The sequence below is a fragment of the Sebastes umbrosus genome, chromosome 20, assembly GCF_015220745.1.
Source record: "Sebastes umbrosus isolate fSebUmb1 chromosome 20, fSebUmb1.pri, whole genome shotgun sequence".
NCBI lineage: Eukaryota > Metazoa > Chordata > Actinopteri > Perciformes > Sebastidae > Sebastes > Sebastes umbrosus.
The window spans coordinates 20,504,157-20,522,421 of record NC_051288.1 but is presented as its reverse complement, the minus strand read 5'-3'; the positions used below and the strand labels follow the sequence as shown (position 1 = coordinate 20,522,421).

The following is an 18,265-nucleotide window of genomic DNA, read 5'->3' as shown; positions in this document are numbered from 1 at the left end:
CAGAAATAAATGCTGCAGCTCCTCCAGACCAACAGAGGTTTCCCGTGTCTTGTGAAGTGACGGGGCTCCGCAGAGAGAAACGTTATCGTCTCTGACCGGGTGCCGGTGTCTCCCTGCGGGCGCAGTCAGGAGGCGATAACGTTCCTCTTCCTGCTTCACCGACACGCTTTTCCTGCTTCAGCCCCGGAGGCTGAGGCAGGAAAAGCCAACACTGAGTGATATTGTGGTTTTAGCTGACGTGTGTCGCCTCACTGTTTTGAGCGATGCTCGTTCATGTCTATGTAGAGCGAGCAAGCGCGAGCCCGACGCTGACTTTCGTTGACTTAACGGCCACAGGTGTCGCTGTTAACAAGCATTTCTGATTCTTACAAATAGTCCCTTTAAGCCTGCTTTATAATAATAAAAAAACATGTAAATCTCACTTTTTTATAATATGGGACCTTTAAAGATTTGATCTATATAGTGAAATATAAAAGAAGAAGCCATCCTTACCTGTAGCTCACACCATGCAACCTCCACTGTTGTCTCTGTGTCCAGTCCTTTATAGACCGTCTTGAAAGACCCCCTTCCAATCTCTATGTTGAATTTGAGGTACCGTCCATCTGGAGAGGTTGCCACAGCTTTGGTCTCCACGTCCTCTTTCTCTTCCTGCTCCCACTGGCTATCAAACGTGATGCGAGGAGAGATCTTGTGCTGTTTGCTGCTGGGAAGTTCATTTTCAGACTCCGAGCTGATGGCGTCCTGAGCTCCAGGTCTAGGGACTGGCTCCTGGCTGCTGGCGGGCGTGTTGGAGCTGGTTCCGGGGCTGGAGACTGGAGATGGAGACGGTGGAAAGTCCTCGGGTTTCTCCTCCTCTGCTCTGGACTCAGGGAGTGTGAGGATGTTCTCAGCTGACCAGGACAAAGCTTTGGAGAGGGCTCCACTGTACAGAGGAGAATCGATGTCCATGGTGATTTTCTGCAGCCCATAAGAGTTCCTCCGGGCACCCAGACCACCGTGCGTCCTCAGCACGGATGGCACCCTGGACAAGCAGTCGTCGGTCATCTCCACAGAGAGGCCTGGGAAACCTCGTACTGGAAGCTCAAGCTGTGCATGTGTCATTGTTGTAGCAGCAGGTTTCAACGCCTTCTTAGTTCAGAGACCTAAAATGTGGAGATGGCACATCAGGACAATAGATACCGTTACATCAAGTTACTTTTCCATGATGTCAGCAGCTTTAAACAAAAGGCTGAGCATTAAAATAACAAGTCTGTTAACAAGAAAAACATTAAACATGCCTTTCTATGCTGTTGTTGAAATTGTTGGTTTTTTTTGTTGTTCTTCTTCTTTGAGGTATTTATTTATTTTGTCTTATCTTTTATTTTATTTGTTTTATTTGTTTGATAAGTGAAATACATGAAATGTCATGTCTCTCTTTCTTGAAATTCTGAATAAACATTTCATTATATAATTTAATTAGTAATATTGTTAGTCTGTCTGTATGTGTATATATGTATATATATCTGTATGTAAAAATACAATAAAAATATAATTTTTTAAAAAAAACATGTCTTTCTATAATACTTACGTGTATATACTGTATTATATATATATATATATTTAACTCATTTATTTTCTTTTTGTTTTGTTTTTGCTCCCCCTATGCTCTACACATAAAAGAAAGGATGTCTGTATGTGTTTAAGAGTAGATATATGTCATATATGTCCATCTAGCCTCATTCAATGCCAAACACACACCCATTATCCACATCACACACACATTCTTCAACCTGCTTTTATCCCCTTGTGTTGTTTAGTTTTGTTTTTGTACTTTGTTATTTGTCTTTCTCTGTATAATATATTTTGTTTTTTTTAATATATGTCCCTGCACATGTCTTCACTTGTTTTGTAATCACTTTATAACACAATAAAACAAAAAGAAAAAACAAGAAAAACATTAAACATGCCTTTCTATAATATTCGAGCTGATATTACATGTAGAAACAGTCAACTTTATGTCTTCTAAGTATGTAAAAAAAAACAGAAAAGTGAAGAAAAATGTACTCACTCATCACAGCTGCTGCGTAAAAACAATCCACATTAACGCAAATTAACGCACATAAACGCAGATAAACGCATAGTTCATATCAAATAATCCAAGTTGTGCTCTTCTTTTCTCTTCTCTTCTCTTCACAAAGTCCTCAGCCATAATAACCTCCGATGAAAGGACGGAGCTGCCTATATCAAGAGAGCTCCGGAGGGCTGTGCGTAATGTGCGTAATGTGCGTAATGTGCGCGCTTCCAGCTCCGCCCATCGCCGCAGCTTCACGCACTAATCACAATCTGCAGAGGGAGTAATTAGTGCAGGATCTGAGGAGTGTTTGCAAACTAGTATTCTTTAAAACCCCTAACCAGCGCCGACCTCCCTGAGTCACACACAAAAAAACATTACTACTACTACTACTGATAATAATAATAATAATAATAATAATAATAATAATAATAATTATAATAATTATAATAATAATAATAAAAATTATAATAATAAAAATTATAATAATAATAATAATAATTATAAAAATTATATAAATTGTCAATATTTGTGTTTTAAATATGGAATGCACCCAGTAATATGTGTAATTTGATTGTAATGTGATTATATTTTGTATTAATAATCTGAATCTGTAAAGTAATTAAAGTAATATTTCCCTCTGAGATGTAGTTGAGTAGAAGTAGAAAGTAGCAGAACATGGAAATACTCAAGTAAAGTACAAGTACCTCAAAATTATACTTTAGTACTTAGTTACAATCCACCACTGAGTACATTTTACACTATTGTGTTTTTTAAAAGCATTATAATTAATAATAGTAATTCATGTCCAAAAAGAACTGTGGAGTATCTTTAAAATCCAAATTGGGGCCGTGGTGTGAGTTGCATAAGATGTAAAATAAGGGCATGTTTCAGATATGATCAATAATGTTATTTTGTTTTTGGACATTTCCTAGCATTGATTATGCATAGTCTTTCCACTGCTCACTTCACACTGTGCTGCAGTAAACACCAGAAGAACAGGATGTCTCCTCTTCTAATTGGCCCCGTCATTAACTAGCACATCTCCTCTAGTTTCTCTGAATTAAGAAAGAACCGATGAGTCATTTCACTACAGTCTGTTGTCATTTGATCAACCTGAATGAGAGAGATATGCAGCCCTAGGAGGGGAAAGTGGTAGCGTGTGAGTGTAACCTGCAGGGGGAGCCACACTATGGACAGTTGCTGCTGCTGTTGCTGCTGCTGTTGCTGCTGTTGCTGCTGAAACAGGACACCTTTATCAGCCAAGGCCACACTGAGCCCCACCTGTCCCACAAGCGCACACACACACTGACAGTTATCAGAAAACACACGAAGGATTCCCTGGAGCTGTATCATCCCCACAGGCAGGAACACACTGCACACGAGCCATCCAGTCCAGCTGCAGGCAGAAAGTAGAGATCTCTGGGGCACTGTTAACATTCAGGTTTTACACACAACGTCTAAGACAATTCAAGGCATTTTGCAGAAACAAAAAGGAAGCAAATATAGCAAATTTCTAATTTATTTTCCTACAGGATATGAAAAAAAGAAATATAGACAGAAAGTATAACAGGAGTGTCACAGTAGCTACTGCACAATAATAGGATGACAGCAATCTGTATATGAAGTCCACTATTATTATTACACTCAGCTGAGTCGAGCCAGGATTTGGTGGTGGTGGTCCGAGTCTCTGTGGTCTTCCTCTTCTCCAAGCATTTATTCTCAAAATAAAAAAGTCCCCCTGGTGTTGCATTGTGGGATTTCTTTGGGATGTCTCGTTAGAACAGCTGAGCAAAAGGTCCAGAGCTAATTATACTGTTAACCGGGAAAAAGATCTGGATAAAACTAGTCGTATTTACAGTAAAGAAATAGTAAAGTTACAGCTGGTGGGGAGAGATTTTCCCCAGGAGTATTCAGATAGTATTTAGTCCCCTGAAAGGCCCATTGCATGTTTAAATGGCAACAAATGTTACCTGCGACTACTTTAAACGCGGTGTCACCTCAAATGCAAACACTTAGAAATGATATTGGTTCTCTTCCAATAAGAAAAAGGCTTTGCACAAACCAGAAGGCAACAACAATTGCAGGACCAGCATCCTCTGGGCCGGGCGTTGAGGTGCAACCTGTGTAGCCTTTAAATGGCTGAATATTAAAATGTGCCTGTGAGGTATCGTACGAGGGCTCCCAGACAGAGTGTGTGTGATTCCAGCACCGTTTCAGAAGAACTTGACACCCTTTCCATCGTCCATGGTGATGATCTCTGCTTTGCCGTCTGTCTGTAAAGCCTGCAGCGAGCGCAGCAGCATCCACTCTTCTAAACCGTGGAACTCTGGAGAAACAGATTACAGTTTATATGTCAGAGGGTGCCATGAGAATAATTACCTATTTATGCAGCAAAACAAAGCAACAAGGTGCTTTACATGAGAAACAATAAAAAATAAGATATGCATTCTCTCTTTTTCTAATATTTGTCTACGTAAAAATGTTATCAATAAGAGCTTTAAAGGTGAGAAAACAAATAAACAATATAGCAAGTAACAAGTGAAAGTGTAATTTTTCATACTTCCATTGTTATTATTTTATTTATTTTTTCAGTTATTTATGATCCAACTAATCAAAGGTATATTTATAGGTAAAGCAAAAGAAAAGATTCCCTCGTATAATAGAGATGGCGGTCTTGATGATGACTCTAATGGAAATGAATTGGAACCTGGATGTTTTTTGCTTTTGTTTGTTTCCTATAAGCGTGAGGTAAAGAATTTGTAATTGTGTTCTGTAAATCCTCTGGCTGCCAATGAAAAAAATGAATAAAATAACAATAAAAAAATAATATTAAACACTTTAATCAGCCTGAAAAACAATGTATTCACAATGATTCATGTTATCATTTTAAATGTCACCATACCTTCACCTTCTGTGTCATCTCCATTGGACAACTCATAAAGTGTAAACACAGAGTTGACCATCCCGTTTCCAGAAACCTGAAATGTTAGAGAACAGAATAATGTTCACTCTGACATCAGTCAGTGGACAACAGACACAACAGACGACTCCATTTTCTGAGTAAAAAAAAAGGTGTTGAAAGTAATTTTTTATACCGGAGGGATGAGATCTGGAGCATACGGTTATAAATAGAGCTTTTAATAAGGTGAAGAAACTAAAGTTTTCACAAACTCAAAGTCTTCATCAGACATCAGACCTCTAGGGCTGCTCATGTTAAATCATCTAGCCGGGACTTCTGATAATCCCCGTCACCGCCGGAGCAAAAAACTGGCGATATTCTATATTTTAGTTATTGTCAACAAATCCTATGAAGAGACCAAAACAAACTTTAGTCCATCTTTTAACACTTTACTGACTTCCTCAGCTTGTCTGCGGCACTCAGCCCCAATCACTCCTGATGAAGTTTTTAAAAAACGCTTCACAAATATAGTTTTCACATTTTCAAAAAGCTTCAGAAGTTTCCTAAAACATTTGGGCACTGTAGCGTTTCACAAAAGATTTCTGCAAAGAGTCAAAATGTTCTGTAATGGAAACAGATTTATTTAGACTTAAGGAAACTAGTTTCTGTTTTAGCTTGACTTTGGAGTATGTTATTATTAGGGCTGTCAGTCGATTAAGTCATGATTAATCGCACATTTTGTATCTGTTCGAAATGTACCTTAAAGGGAGATTTGTCAAGTAGTGTGATCATTACTTCTTTCCAATTATCTATGATGTATACTGTATATTGATCAAATTTTGTACTTATTTCTTATTATTATTATTATTATTATTATTATTATTTAAATATTTTATTTATTTGCATTTTTATAAATATCATATTTATTATTTTCATGCTCAAAAGGTCTTTGTGTTCATGTGGTGTCAATTTTGATTATGTAGTTTCTGTTCATTCTGTATCTCTAAAAGTCAATTAAAAGAGAACAAAAAAAGAAATCAGGTTATTGCAGAAAGCCGACTGTAAAGCTGTTATTTAAATACATGTAAACACACCGACAGTTCTACTGAGTCACCCAGTGTAGATCATATCGGTCTTACACTGTGATTATCATGCTGGCTTTATCAACGTAACAATAATATTATTGTAACACTGAACAACACGCTCTGACGGCAGCAAATTACACTGCTTTCATATTTACTTCTTATTTATTGCTTTGGAGAACATTTCCTTCTTTCCACTTATCAGCCACGGAAATGCACAGAAATGTACAGTTTCACAGACAGTACAGTTTGTGTCTTAAGCTCCATGACTCACCCACTGGTATATTAACTTTCCCCACTCCTCCGGTCGCCTCCACATGACTAGACACCGAGACTTGTTTTTGTCCAACCAATCGAGGTTCCCTGAGGTCAGACGACACAAAGATAAAAAATGTACAGCGAGACAATGAGATAAGTATTCTTAATCTCAACACTGTGCAAACATCTTGACAGAACAAAATTTTACCTTTTTTCCTCAATTCCTCAAACACAACTTGAATTGCTTCCATTGACAGTTTTCCTGGTATTCAGTTAAGGGCAAACAAAAAGTAACAAATGCAGAGTCAATGTCTGGATGCGGCATGTGATGTGTGAAATCAGTGTAATTCCCCTTTAACTCTAGTAACACCAGAAAAACTGACTTATAGAAGTTCAGTGATGCCATTGATGATAAAGTGACTAATTCAACACGGGCTGCTGCAGCTGTGTGGAGGGCAGTTTGCGAGGTGGCCTTGTACTAAAAAGCATTTAAAACCCACCCTGATTTTAATGTGTGTCAACAATAATATCCTGTGGGTAGTTTTATATCCCAATGAAGGAGGCAGCCTGTAAACCCTTGACTAACAATCCAGATTAAACCTATGCAAACGTGGGAGACTACACGGATTTTATACTGGTATGTTAGGATCAAGCTGTATGATGTATGGTGGTAACATGGTGGCCTTGACTGAACCACAGGTGGACTGTCTGTTAGGATACGTTCTATCTTCTTGTTGTTGAACACGGGGCTTTCCTGAGCCTCCATGACGTCCAGGGTGTAGAGCTTGTGATGGCGGCAGTAGGACAGAGCCAGGGAACACCATGCCGCCAGCTGTTTCTGTCTGGTGTCAACATTGGGCTGTAGCCTGTCCACAAAGAGAAGAACGAAAGATGTCAGCACAAGGTAAACAGCAAGACAACGGCACTGCAAACACCAGGCAAGATCCAATCCATCTGGACATTTAGCGCACAGTGCTCGCTTTCCTTAAAAATATATATTTAATCTGACCTCAAAAATACCAGAATTTCTTGAATGTACACTAGTATACTGTCATTTCTACTGTACATTCAAGAAATATTCTTATTAATTTCTTGTTTATACCGTTCTGGCATTTATATTTAACACACTTAACAGATCCCACTTCTCAGCATTTTGTATTTACTTGTTTGCACTGTGGTAATTTGTTATATATTGCACGTCTTAATGCAAATATTTGTACATATTTCTTATATTCTCATTTTTAATTTCAGTGCTTATTTATATTAATCTTGTCCTAATTGTTTGTTATCACTATTATGTAGTCATATTATTTCTTTATATTAATCATTTTCTAATTGTTTGTTATCACTATTATATAATCATATTATTTCTTTATATTAATCATTTTCTAATTGTTTGTTATCACTATTATATAATCATATTATTTCTTTATATTAATCATTTTCTAATTGTTTGTTATCACTATTATGTAGTCATATTATTTCTTTATATTAATCATTTTCTAATTGTTTGTTATCACTATTATGTAGTCATATTATTTCTTTACATTAATCATTTTCTAATTGTTTGTTATCACTATTATGTAGTCATATTATTTCTTTATATTAATCTTGTCCTAATTGTTTATCACTATTATGTAGTCATATTATTTCTTTATATTAATCATTTTCTAATTGTTTGTTATCACTATTATGTAGTCATATTATTTCTTTATATTAATCATTTTCTAATTGTTTGTTATCACTATTATGTAGTCATATTATTTCTTTATATTAATCATTTTCTAATTGTTTGTTATCACTATTATGTAGTCATATTATTTCTTTATATTAATCATTTTCTAATTGTTTGTTATCACTATTATGTAGTCATATTATTTCTTTATATTAATCATTTTCTAATTGTTTGTTATCACTATTATGTAGTCATATTATTTCTTTATATTAATCATTTTCTAATTGTTTGTTATCACTATTATATAATCATATTATTTCTTTATATTAATCTTGTCTCTAGATGGAGGCTTCAGATAAGCCCAGTGGTTTTTTTTTGCCTCTTCCTGCACTTTACATTATTAATTTATTTGTTTTGTTGTGTTGTGTAGTCTTAAATTGTGCAAAACAAATAAACATAAACATAAACATAAACATAAACATAGCTAGCTGGTGTTTAGGTGGCTATCAAAACAGCTAGCTGGAGCTAACAGCTAAACTCATTCTCTAAACTTGCACACAACACCATTAATTAACTATATATCGATGTCTTTACATATTCACATGCAGTGGAGCTTTACTGAGTCAACACGTGGAGCTTGTTACACAAACTCTAGAGAGACAGAAGGTGATTAATAAATCCACTTCCGTAGCATTGTTGTGTCGTTTAGCTGATTAGCATGATGCTACAGTTAGCTCTGAAATAAACACTCTTTAACTCATAACATAATAAACTACAGAGGCTGATAAAAGCAGAGTTTATTAATGTTTTAAACGTGGTTCAGAAATGTAAGTTTACTCACGTGAAGAACGGTGGGAAGTTATACTGCCAGGGCCACTCAAAACTCATGTTAGTGGATGCGGTGTCTCACAGCTGACAGCTTCCCGGAAACAAGTCCTACCACTCAAATGGTTCCGACTAACTACAACAGATTCACCAAAGACTTTACAAAATAAATAACAATCAAATTAATACAAATACATATAAATAAATTGTAAATATATATATTTGATAAACAAAACATTTAAGAAAATAAAAACAAAAATGTATATATATATTGTTTTTTTTTTGTTTTTATTTCCTTAATTTTTTGTTTTTCAAATATATATATTTACAATTTATTTATATGTATTTGTATTATTATTTTTTATCTTTTATTGTGTAAAGTCTTTGGTGAATCTGTGTAGTTAGTCGGAAACTGTATAATAACACCATAGAAATATAAACCAGTCACATCTTTTGACAGTTAAATCAGTATATATATCTATATCTATATCTCTATAGATATAGATATCTATATCTATAGAGATATATACTGATTTAACTGTCAAAAAATGTGACTAGTTTATATTTCTATGGTGTTATTATACAGTTTCTTCAGGTACAGCATGATTGAAAAAATGGCATTTTATTCAGTGGAAAATAATCTATAAATTGCACAAGTATTCTATGTCACCATCTATTTCACAGCAATATGTTGGTATTAATATTTATTTTTATACATTTATTTGTTTTGTTTTGTTTATCAAATAAGTATATACAGTATATATACTTATTTGATAAACAAAAAAAAGTATAAGATATAAAAACAAAAATATTAAAATATATTCTAATCTAAAAGATTTAATAAATAAAAAACAAATTAAATGTAATAGAAATAGTTTAAATTAATTATTTAAATTGCAAATGATGGAAGGCAAGTATATCTACTCTAGTACTGTACTTTTGGAGGTACTGGTGGTCTACCGGAGTATTAAGTTTAAAGCTTTATTTTAAGCCAATTTATCATCAGAACCAGGGTTTAAAAAGTGACAAAAATATAATATGTTTATAATATTAACATATTGCTATGTGTTGCATTAAACATAGCAAGAAAACATTTTTTTTTTTTTTTAAAGTACAATAAAAGATCTGAGTATGTTCATATAAAGCGAATATAGTAGAGTACAAAGGAGCAATACAATATCAAAGAGGCTAGTAAACTGTAAATAATAGTAAATATATTATTACCGATCTATGGTACTAAATGCATCTTCTCCACTATGAAAATTTACTCTACAGCAGTATATAAACTTGTTTAAAATAGTTCCACCTTGACCAAGCTGCAACATTTAGAGGCTGCATAGACATGAAGGCATCAGTAATAGTAATAAATAATATAACATACGTAACAAAAAACACTCTGAAAGGGGTAATTCTGCATAATGAGTACTTTAACTTGTGTAATTTAAGTAAAGTTTTCTGATCATAATTCTGTACTTGAACTTGAGTTATATAATATCTGACCATCTCTGATACCAGATAGTTGTGAATGCCTCCCAAGTTTATGTTGTGTGCAGTAACATTTTCACGACTCTTTTGACAAGAATAAATAAACAGCTGTACTTTTTTAACAAAGTTATTTTTTATTATGGAATAACTTGTGCATTGTCAACAACTTTCAGCATAAATATGCCATCTATTTCTATTTACAGGTCATAAATCTCTTCTAGAATCCACTTTTCTGTTTCATTGTCAGACTGATTTAACTGTCAAAAAATGTATGACTAGTTTATATTTCTATGGTGTTATTATACAGTTTCTTCAAGTACAGCATGATTGAAAAAATGGCATTTTATTCAGTGGAAAATAATCTAGAAGTTGCACAAGTATTCTATATCACCATCTATTTCACAGCAATATGTTGGTATTAATATTTATTTTTATACATTTCTATATTACAATAAAATTCATGGGTAAAAATGACCTATTAGAATACAATCTCAGTTACTGCCACATGTGATATACTGCAATTTAAAATAGAAAACAACATTTAAATGTCATTAAACTTTCTAAAATAAAGATGGAAGCAATCATTGATCATTTCTTTAAGAGAGCATTAATGCATCCGTCCAGGTTTGACTTGGGTTCTATTATCACTGCGGTTTAGACAAGCCAAAAAAAAAAGAAATAAACAATTAAAATCTCCAGAAAGTGACTTGTGAGATTAAGACAGCTAGAGTAATCTGATACAGTCCTTCTTCCACCCAAGCAACAAGCTCGATAGCTCTAAGACGGGAAACCAAACCACACCTGTTCACACCTGCGTGGCTCAATACTACAATACTGCTAAAGATAGCTCTAACAGTGTCAGCCTCCTAGGGAGTAAATCTGGACAAACAGTGGTTAAACACGCTTCAAATATTCTCAGTAAAGACCATTCGGACATCCCTTTTATCTATGTGGTTAAGCCTCAAATATTCTGAGCAAAGAAAACTTGAAGGGCCTTTTAACTTATTTTACAAGAGGAGTTTCATTTCAGATGTTGCACTGAAGCTGTTAATGTGCATGCAAAAAATAGTAAATCTATCAAATAACTTGAGCACATTGAGACGTTTGCCCAGGTCTGCACCGGAGGCTTGTGGCTGCTTTAGCTGGAGTAGAAGAGGCGCTCGTATTCGTTCAAGATGAACTCCACTATCTGGTTCTGAAAGACCATGTGCATGGTGATGTTGGATGACTCCATCTCTGGCCGAAGCAGAGTCGGGCCGAATACAATTGCCACGTTCTGCACAGTCATGCGATTGTCCTCCCCGAATTGAATGACCCTGTTAGAGGAAAAAAAAGTGAGGATGATGTGCGGAGTCATGATTTTCCTGTTTTTTCATTTCAATAATATTCTTACATCAACTTTTACAAGTTATCAAACTGTGATGGAAACATGCAAATGATCAAATAAAAAAGTATTTTAAATAGGGCTGTCAAAGTTAACTGTTCAACGCCACTAATTTCTTTAATGCATTAACACAACTTGCGATTTTTAGGTTGTAGCGGGCTCAGTTTCAAAGCTAGAGTGAAGATACTGGCATCATATGAAACTGGAAAACCAAAGGAACCCGTTGGCACCAACCATGTCATACTAACTTGTTGCGAAGAAGGTTAAATAACGCTCCAAACTTGCACTAAATTTTGGCGAGGAAAAACTGTCATGGTCATTTTCAAAGGGGTCCCTTGACCTCTGACCTCAAGATATGTGAATGAAAATGGGTTCTATGGGTACCCACGAGTCTCCCCTTTACAGACATGCCCACTTTATGATAATAACATGCAGTTTGGGGCAAGTCATAGTCAAGTCAGCACACTGACACACTGACAGCTGTTGTTGCCTGTTGGGCTGCAGTTTGCCATGTTAAGATTTGAGCATATTTTTTATGCTAAATGCAGTACCTGTGAGGGTTTCTGGACAATATGTGTCATTGTTATGTGTTGTTAATTGATTTCCAATAATAAGTATAAACATACATTTGCATGAAGCATTCATATTTGCCCACTCCCATGTTGATAAGAGTATTAAATACTTGACAAATCTCCCTAATCTCCCTTTATCTCCTTAAAAAAATGTGCGATTAATTTGTGATTAACAATGGACAATCATGTGCGATTAATCACGATAAAATATGTTAATCAACTGACAGCCCTAATTTTAAAACATACCTGCGTAAATGCCCGAAAAGGAGTTTCATGGTATCATGATTTGAAGAGGGAAGTGTTTTGACCAGCTCATACATGCAAGACAATTTTGTGTTGTAATCAGGAATTCCTAGAAAAACAGGACAAAAATCAGTTATAAATATAATGAACATCTTTCAATCACCATTAACATCACTGACGTTAATGTACATATTTGCTGTTTTTAAGACTAAATACACAAAGGTTTGTCCTTTGAGGTGTTAAAATGTATGGATTCAAAAATCGGCTTACTGATGGCTTGAATGAAGTCATTAAAGTGGCTGAATGGGAAAAGCGGCTCAGAAAGCTCTCGGAAAAACAACTTCAGCGCTCCGGTGATGACGTGAACGTCCTCCCACTGGCCGTCCTCGAGGTCCAGTTCCTCTGTTTTAAAGGTCCCATATTGTAAAAAATTAGATTTTCATGTCTTTTATATTATAAAACAGGTTTAAGTGCTATATAAATAGTGTTAAACTATCAAAACGCTCAATATACAGAGAAACAAGCCGTTAGGATTTCTGTCTATTTGTGGTGTCACAAATATACAATATTTAGACCATCACACGGTTTTAAACGTAAACATTCTAAATGTGTCCCAGTTTATTTCCTGTTGCAGTGTATGTAAATAACATCAGCTGACAGGAAGTAAACATGGACCCAAGCTGTTGCCTAGCAACGCAATTCCGTTGCAATTCCCTTGAAATGCACTAAAACGGAGCGTTTCAGACAGAGGGTAAATACAGACATATTCAGGCTGACAGTATGAGGAAAATAAAGTTTTTTTTGAACATTACAGTATGTAAACATGTTCTAGTAGAAACATAAAATACAAGTATGAACCTGAAAATGAGCATGATATGGGACCTTTAACACAACAGGTGCACAGCACATTAAAGCACAGCAGGTGGTGCTGCTGTCTGCGGTCAGATACTGCAGTGAACTATGAATTCTCTGCTTCCTCTTCAGTCACTGACTGAATTAAACCGGTTGTAAACATTTACCGTGATCGGCCTTGAAGCGTAGTTTCTGAATGACAGCGAGGTTTCCGCTCACTCTGTAGAGACCATCGATGTCTAAACCTGTTAATGAACACATCAGTAAGTCATAAGTCAGCTTTTATTCTGCACACAGCAAAAAGACTTCAATATGATTCAGGGAGTGACACAAACAAGCTGGATTACCTCTCTTTTCCACTGCTTTGATACAATTCTCCACAAAACTAGGAACTGTGGCCCTCTCTTGTGCACACAGGGTGGCCAGATGGCAACCAAACACATTGTCTACAGGGAAAAAAAAACATTATAAGTAGTAGTATTAGTAGAAATAGTAGTAAAAGTTGTAGTAGCAGTATTATCATCCCATCGAAGATCTTAATATTGAAGATAAGAAGACAGAATTGGATATCAGATATTGTACTGCACTGATATGGAACGCCAAAATACACATAATCAAGAACGCTGTATACTTAGACAATCTTGACGTGTGTATTTGTATGCATGTGTGTGTGTATGTATATATATATATTTTTTTAATTTTATTTTTCCCTCTTATTTTGATCTTTGATGTTTTTTATTGTTGTGTTTTTGTTGTGTTTTTTTAAATTATGTTATCTTAATTTTCTTTTCTTTAGTTTTTCTCCTTACGTTGTGGGGAGGTCCGTCCGTTGTATAAGCCTGTGGCTTCGTCACGTCTCCGGTCACATTTCTTATTATTCTTATTATTTTTTATCTAGATTTTATGAAGTTTTATGTGTGTGCAAGTAAATAAAATAAAAAAATAAAACAAAATAAAAGCATGAAAAAATATTACTTTTGAGTATATATAGTAATATATAATCCAATTTGTACATGTAATATACTGATTAACAGAAAATATACAGAATGTGTTATCATATTTATAGTAGCTAACACTCCTCCTATGAATAAAAACTATAAATATAACACATATCTTCATAAAAGTGAATTGTTCGTGGTCGTAAATGTGGTAGTGAGTAAAGTCATTTAATTCTAATACACCATAAACCGCCTCTTGGTTTCCTGCAGAGTTCAGTACATTATCTTATCTAACAGTATCTCTACTGTAATTGTTTTTATCTCATGAACCTTTTATTGTAGTCTGTATCACGTGTATCGAGTATTTCACAGCTATAAATGTAAACATTTCCTGTTGCAGTGTGTGTGTGAATAGCATCAGCTGACAGGAAGTAATCATGGACCCAAGCTGTTGCATAGCGATGCATTTCCGTGGGAAACGGTCTACAGCACCAGCACATTTCATGTCTTCAGTTATTATTGTGTCTTATACGCGTTTATGTTATATGTTTTTATGCTGTCTTTCTGCAAAACAAATGTCCTCTTGTGAAACAATAAAGATGTGAACTGAAATTAAATGTACACTGGGAAATATAAAACAGCTTGTGTTCAAATATAAGTAGAACCACTAACAGGAGAGTTCAAAGTCTGGTAGAGTGAAACTCACTTTTCCATTAACTTCTATTCAAATCAGCCGCAGCCTGAAGAGAACTACTTTATGTTGTGTTATTGAGTTTACCCCGGATGTAGCCTTTCTCCTTCACAGACTGCAGCGTCGGCCGTTTCATGAGGAACTTCATCAGCTTGGTCCGAACCCTCTTCTGGTCCACGTCTCCTGCATTGCTGGAGGAGGATGTGACACTCGGCTTGGAGGCTAGAAAAAAAACAATGTTAGACATTTAAATAATCGTAGCTCTCAATGGGGTTTAATATATCCATCTGGGTCATTTATGCCACAGTTAAACAAGGAAAATGTTGTTTGTTTTTTTGTTGCAACTTACGTCTTCGCTTCTCCATGCCGCCTCCAAGCTCTGGGCTGCCGATCTTCTCATATAAGTCACTGTCCTCCTCCTCTGAATGATGGTCCAGGTACTCCTGATGAACAGATATAGAAAGTGAGTTAATCAAGCAGACGTGTTGCACGGTGTCGACTGCACAATTACAGAAATTAAACCTGAATTTAAATGGTATTTAAAGGAACGGATGAAAGGACTTACCAGCTGTCGTATGGTGTCCATTAAGACTTTGTGCCAGTCAGTGATGATGCTTTCTGTATCGTACTGTACCAGAAACTCCACACCGTTCTTGCCTTTTAACTAGAGGAGAGATAATAAGATATTGAAGAGGGCAATTGGGAAACAATGAATACACGAATCACAAACCACATTTAGATATAAGTCCCAGAAGACCTTCTTTTACTCATTAATTCATAATATTTATCTAAAGAGTTGATATTAATACATGAGATCTTGTTGTAGTTGAGAAGCATAAAAACACTGCAGGGACTCAGTTCTTAAATGGGGCTAAAAATAAAACGCATGTGTTATTTGCATGAGATAAAACACTGATAGGCACACATTGCATTACGTTCCATGCCAACAAACAGACACACCTCTAAAACATTCTTCTTGCTGGATTTGTCCTTTGAGGCCCAGCCAATCGTCGCTCCTCGCAGTTCCACCGTGATCTCCGGAACAATCTGATTGGTCTTGTTCTGTGTGGAGGAGGCAAAAAAAAAAAAATGACAGCTGTTTACGAAACTGACGGCGCCGCATTCCAAGAAACGAGCTGCGTTTAAACAAAAGCGTCGACTGTCCCTGAGGGCTTGTCCGTGCTGTCACTCCTCAGAAAGGTGACAAAACCGTCTGCATCGTGCTGCGGTTTAATGTTTCATTTGCTTCTTTAGGTGTAAAACATGATACCAAAGTGCAGACTATATGGAAAAAAAAATGTTTTAGGCAACTTTTAGACAAAAGAAAGAAAGAAAAGTCAGTTGTTAATTCTGTCTATAACCTTTCACCTCATCACAACACTCTCAGAAATACACATTCAGGTGTCAGCGCTTCTTATTTCCTCTACACACAAACATGCGAGTCCTTCTATTATTAATACTTAAATGTAGATCTTACCGAGGCCCCTGTTGTTGCCTTTGGGTCTTTGTGGAACGTCAGCACTCCTCCGTGGAGAACCGTCCACGTCTGGGCCCAGTTTTTCCTTAAAATGGGGGAATAACCGTCACTAACACAGAACAAAGCAGCAGAGAGCTTTGGGGGAGATGACACATGACTCCAAAGACAACCATAGAGTGTCTTAGCTTACCTTACTTTCTTGCCATTCTCACACACTTTTGTTTTGTTGAGAATCCCGGCTTTCTCTAAGTTCTGCACCTGAAAATGTAAAAATATCACAAAATTGTAATTATTTATAGACTATTTGTTATTGGCTTATGTGTCAAAATCAAGTTATGTGATGATATGAGGGACACACAATTCTGGTTACGGTTGAACACAAACTTCATCATTAAAGACATGCATGCATGCAGCATTCACATCCAACCTATTACAATCTGAGCACAATGATGAATTCCTTATAAGACGAATATCCTCATCAATCTCTGTTTAGAGTCGCACCATCACTAGAAATCAACAGATTATTGAGTCTATTCTGTTTATGCTTAAAGGATGAGGCAGGTGTTGTTCTATATTTTCATTATTCTCAACAAATTCCATGACAAGACCAAAACCAATAATGTGTTACTCCGTTTCTAGATACTTTTTAAGTAAACACTAATGTGATTTTTTTAGTTTTTGGACAACAGTGAATGCATTGAGGACGGAAACTGCCAAAATAAAAAATAAATTAAGAAATGACTCATTAAATAAATAAATATTGAATAAATGTAAAATTAATAAAAATAAATGCCAAAATATATAATATAATAATTAATGAATGAATGAATTAATTAATTCATTAATTAATAATAAATACATTTAAAGATGAATGAAAATAATACATAAATAAATAAAAGGAAAAATTAAACAGAAGAGAAAAAATAAATAAGGGAATTAATACAAAGATAAATAAATAAAGAAGCAAATTAAAACAGAAATATCAATTAATGTCAAAATGTATCAATTAATTAATGGCTACATTTATTTTTAATATTATTTTTGCTACATTTAATGATGTACATTTAATGACGTTTATGGAGCAATTTATTTATTTATTCATTTATTTTGATTGGTTCCATCCTCCATACTTTTCTGGATTGTAACTGAATGAAAATGCTGACGAAGAATAAAAACACTTATTTTGCTTAATTATTGGAGGCTTAAAACAGACATTTAGTAATGACAATTACCATGACCGTTGTAGAGCAGCATGTTGTGGAAGTGCCTATGATCTATTAGGGCTATCCCCGACCAAAGAAATTCTTAGTCGACTAACACTCAAACTATTTTGTCGACTAATCGATTCGTTGATTTAATCGACAGATCTGTAAAACTGAGTTTCTCCACAAAGAATCAAATGTGCATTTATAAGTAAAAAATCTGCAGTGAAGTGTGCGCTGGATTATTTCCTGAGCTACCTGAATAAAGCAGGACATGAACTCAAATCCCAAACGCTATTGGATATACAGTAGATGATAATGGGAATATGACCAGTAGGTTCATCAGGTGGTCAGTTTGGTTGTAACATGCATCTCAGCAGTGGGAATCCATGCAGGGAATGAAACACATGCTCCATGAGTGATCTAAAGTCACACCTTTCGCTCATCATAGATAGACGCTGCTATCTATGAGTCAAGCTCAGGTGAACTCAAACTAACAACCCACATTATAGCGCAGCCACCTGGAGGTCAGATAATAGGGGTTCCTCCAGGGTCTAAACCCAAAAGCCTTAAGAGAGAGACACAGAACTCCATTCAGCTCACAGTGCTTAATACCTAACTAACTACTT

General features: G+C 35.4%; 3 protein-coding genes and 1 long non-coding RNA gene across 6 annotated transcripts in view; 1 reads left to right on the top strand and 3 right to left on the bottom strand.

Moving 5' to 3' along the window:
• The window catches only part of wnk4a (WNK lysine deficient protein kinase 4a), a 50,208-nt gene extending 47,799 nt beyond the window's left edge, over positions 1-2,409 (bottom strand). For both annotated transcript variants that reach the window (XM_037754857.1, XM_037754859.1), the window contains exons 1-2: positions 2,048-2,409; positions 493-1,142 (exon numbers count right to left, since the gene is read on the bottom strand). In XM_037754857.1, the coding sequence (XP_037610785.1) occupies positions 493-1,101 (609 nt within the window). In that variant the 5' untranslated portion in view covers positions 1,102-1,142; positions 2,048-2,409. The remainder of the gene's footprint in view (positions 1-492; positions 1,143-2,047) is intronic.
• A 1,147-nt stretch (positions 2,410-3,556) lies between these two features.
• On the bottom strand, positions 3,557-8,930 carry vps25 (vacuolar protein sorting 25 homolog). Its single transcript, XM_037755005.1, has 6 exons — positions 8,809-8,930; positions 7,013-7,158; positions 6,501-6,554; positions 6,309-6,397; positions 4,956-5,031; positions 3,557-4,379 (listed from the first exon to the last, which is right to left on the bottom strand). The coding sequence occupies exons 1-6, from the start codon at positions 8,853-8,855 to the stop codon at positions 4,267-4,269; spliced, it is 525 nt and encodes a 174-aa protein (XP_037610933.1). The 5' UTR covers positions 8,856-8,930; the 3' UTR covers positions 3,557-4,266.
• LOC119479424 lies at positions 7,035-18,233 on the top strand. The gene is made up of 3 exons (XR_005204681.1): positions 7,035-7,196; positions 14,953-14,956; positions 18,223-18,233. It is a non-coding gene; the product is annotated as an uncharacterized LOC119479424 (long non-coding RNA).
• The window catches only part of arhgap27 (Rho GTPase activating protein 27), a 29,077-nt gene continuing 21,200 nt past the window's right edge, over positions 10,389-18,265 (bottom strand). For both annotated transcript variants that reach the window (XM_037755002.1, XM_037755003.1), the window contains 11 exons: positions 16,625-16,692; positions 16,435-16,519; positions 15,918-16,019; positions 15,523-15,621; positions 15,307-15,400; positions 15,045-15,179; positions 13,676-13,774; positions 13,496-13,573; positions 12,747-12,878; positions 12,480-12,585; positions 10,389-11,593 (listed from right to left, as the gene is read on the bottom strand). In XM_037755002.1, the coding sequence (XP_037610930.1) occupies positions 11,416-11,593; positions 12,480-12,585; positions 12,747-12,878; positions 13,496-13,573; positions 13,676-13,774; positions 15,045-15,179; positions 15,307-15,400; positions 15,523-15,621; positions 15,918-16,019; positions 16,435-16,519; positions 16,625-16,692 (1,176 nt within the window). In that variant the 3' untranslated portion in view covers positions 10,389-11,415. The remainder of the gene's footprint in view (positions 11,594-12,479; positions 12,586-12,746; positions 12,879-13,495; positions 13,574-13,675; positions 13,775-15,044; positions 15,180-15,306; positions 15,401-15,522; positions 15,622-15,917; positions 16,020-16,434; positions 16,520-16,624; positions 16,693-18,265) is intronic.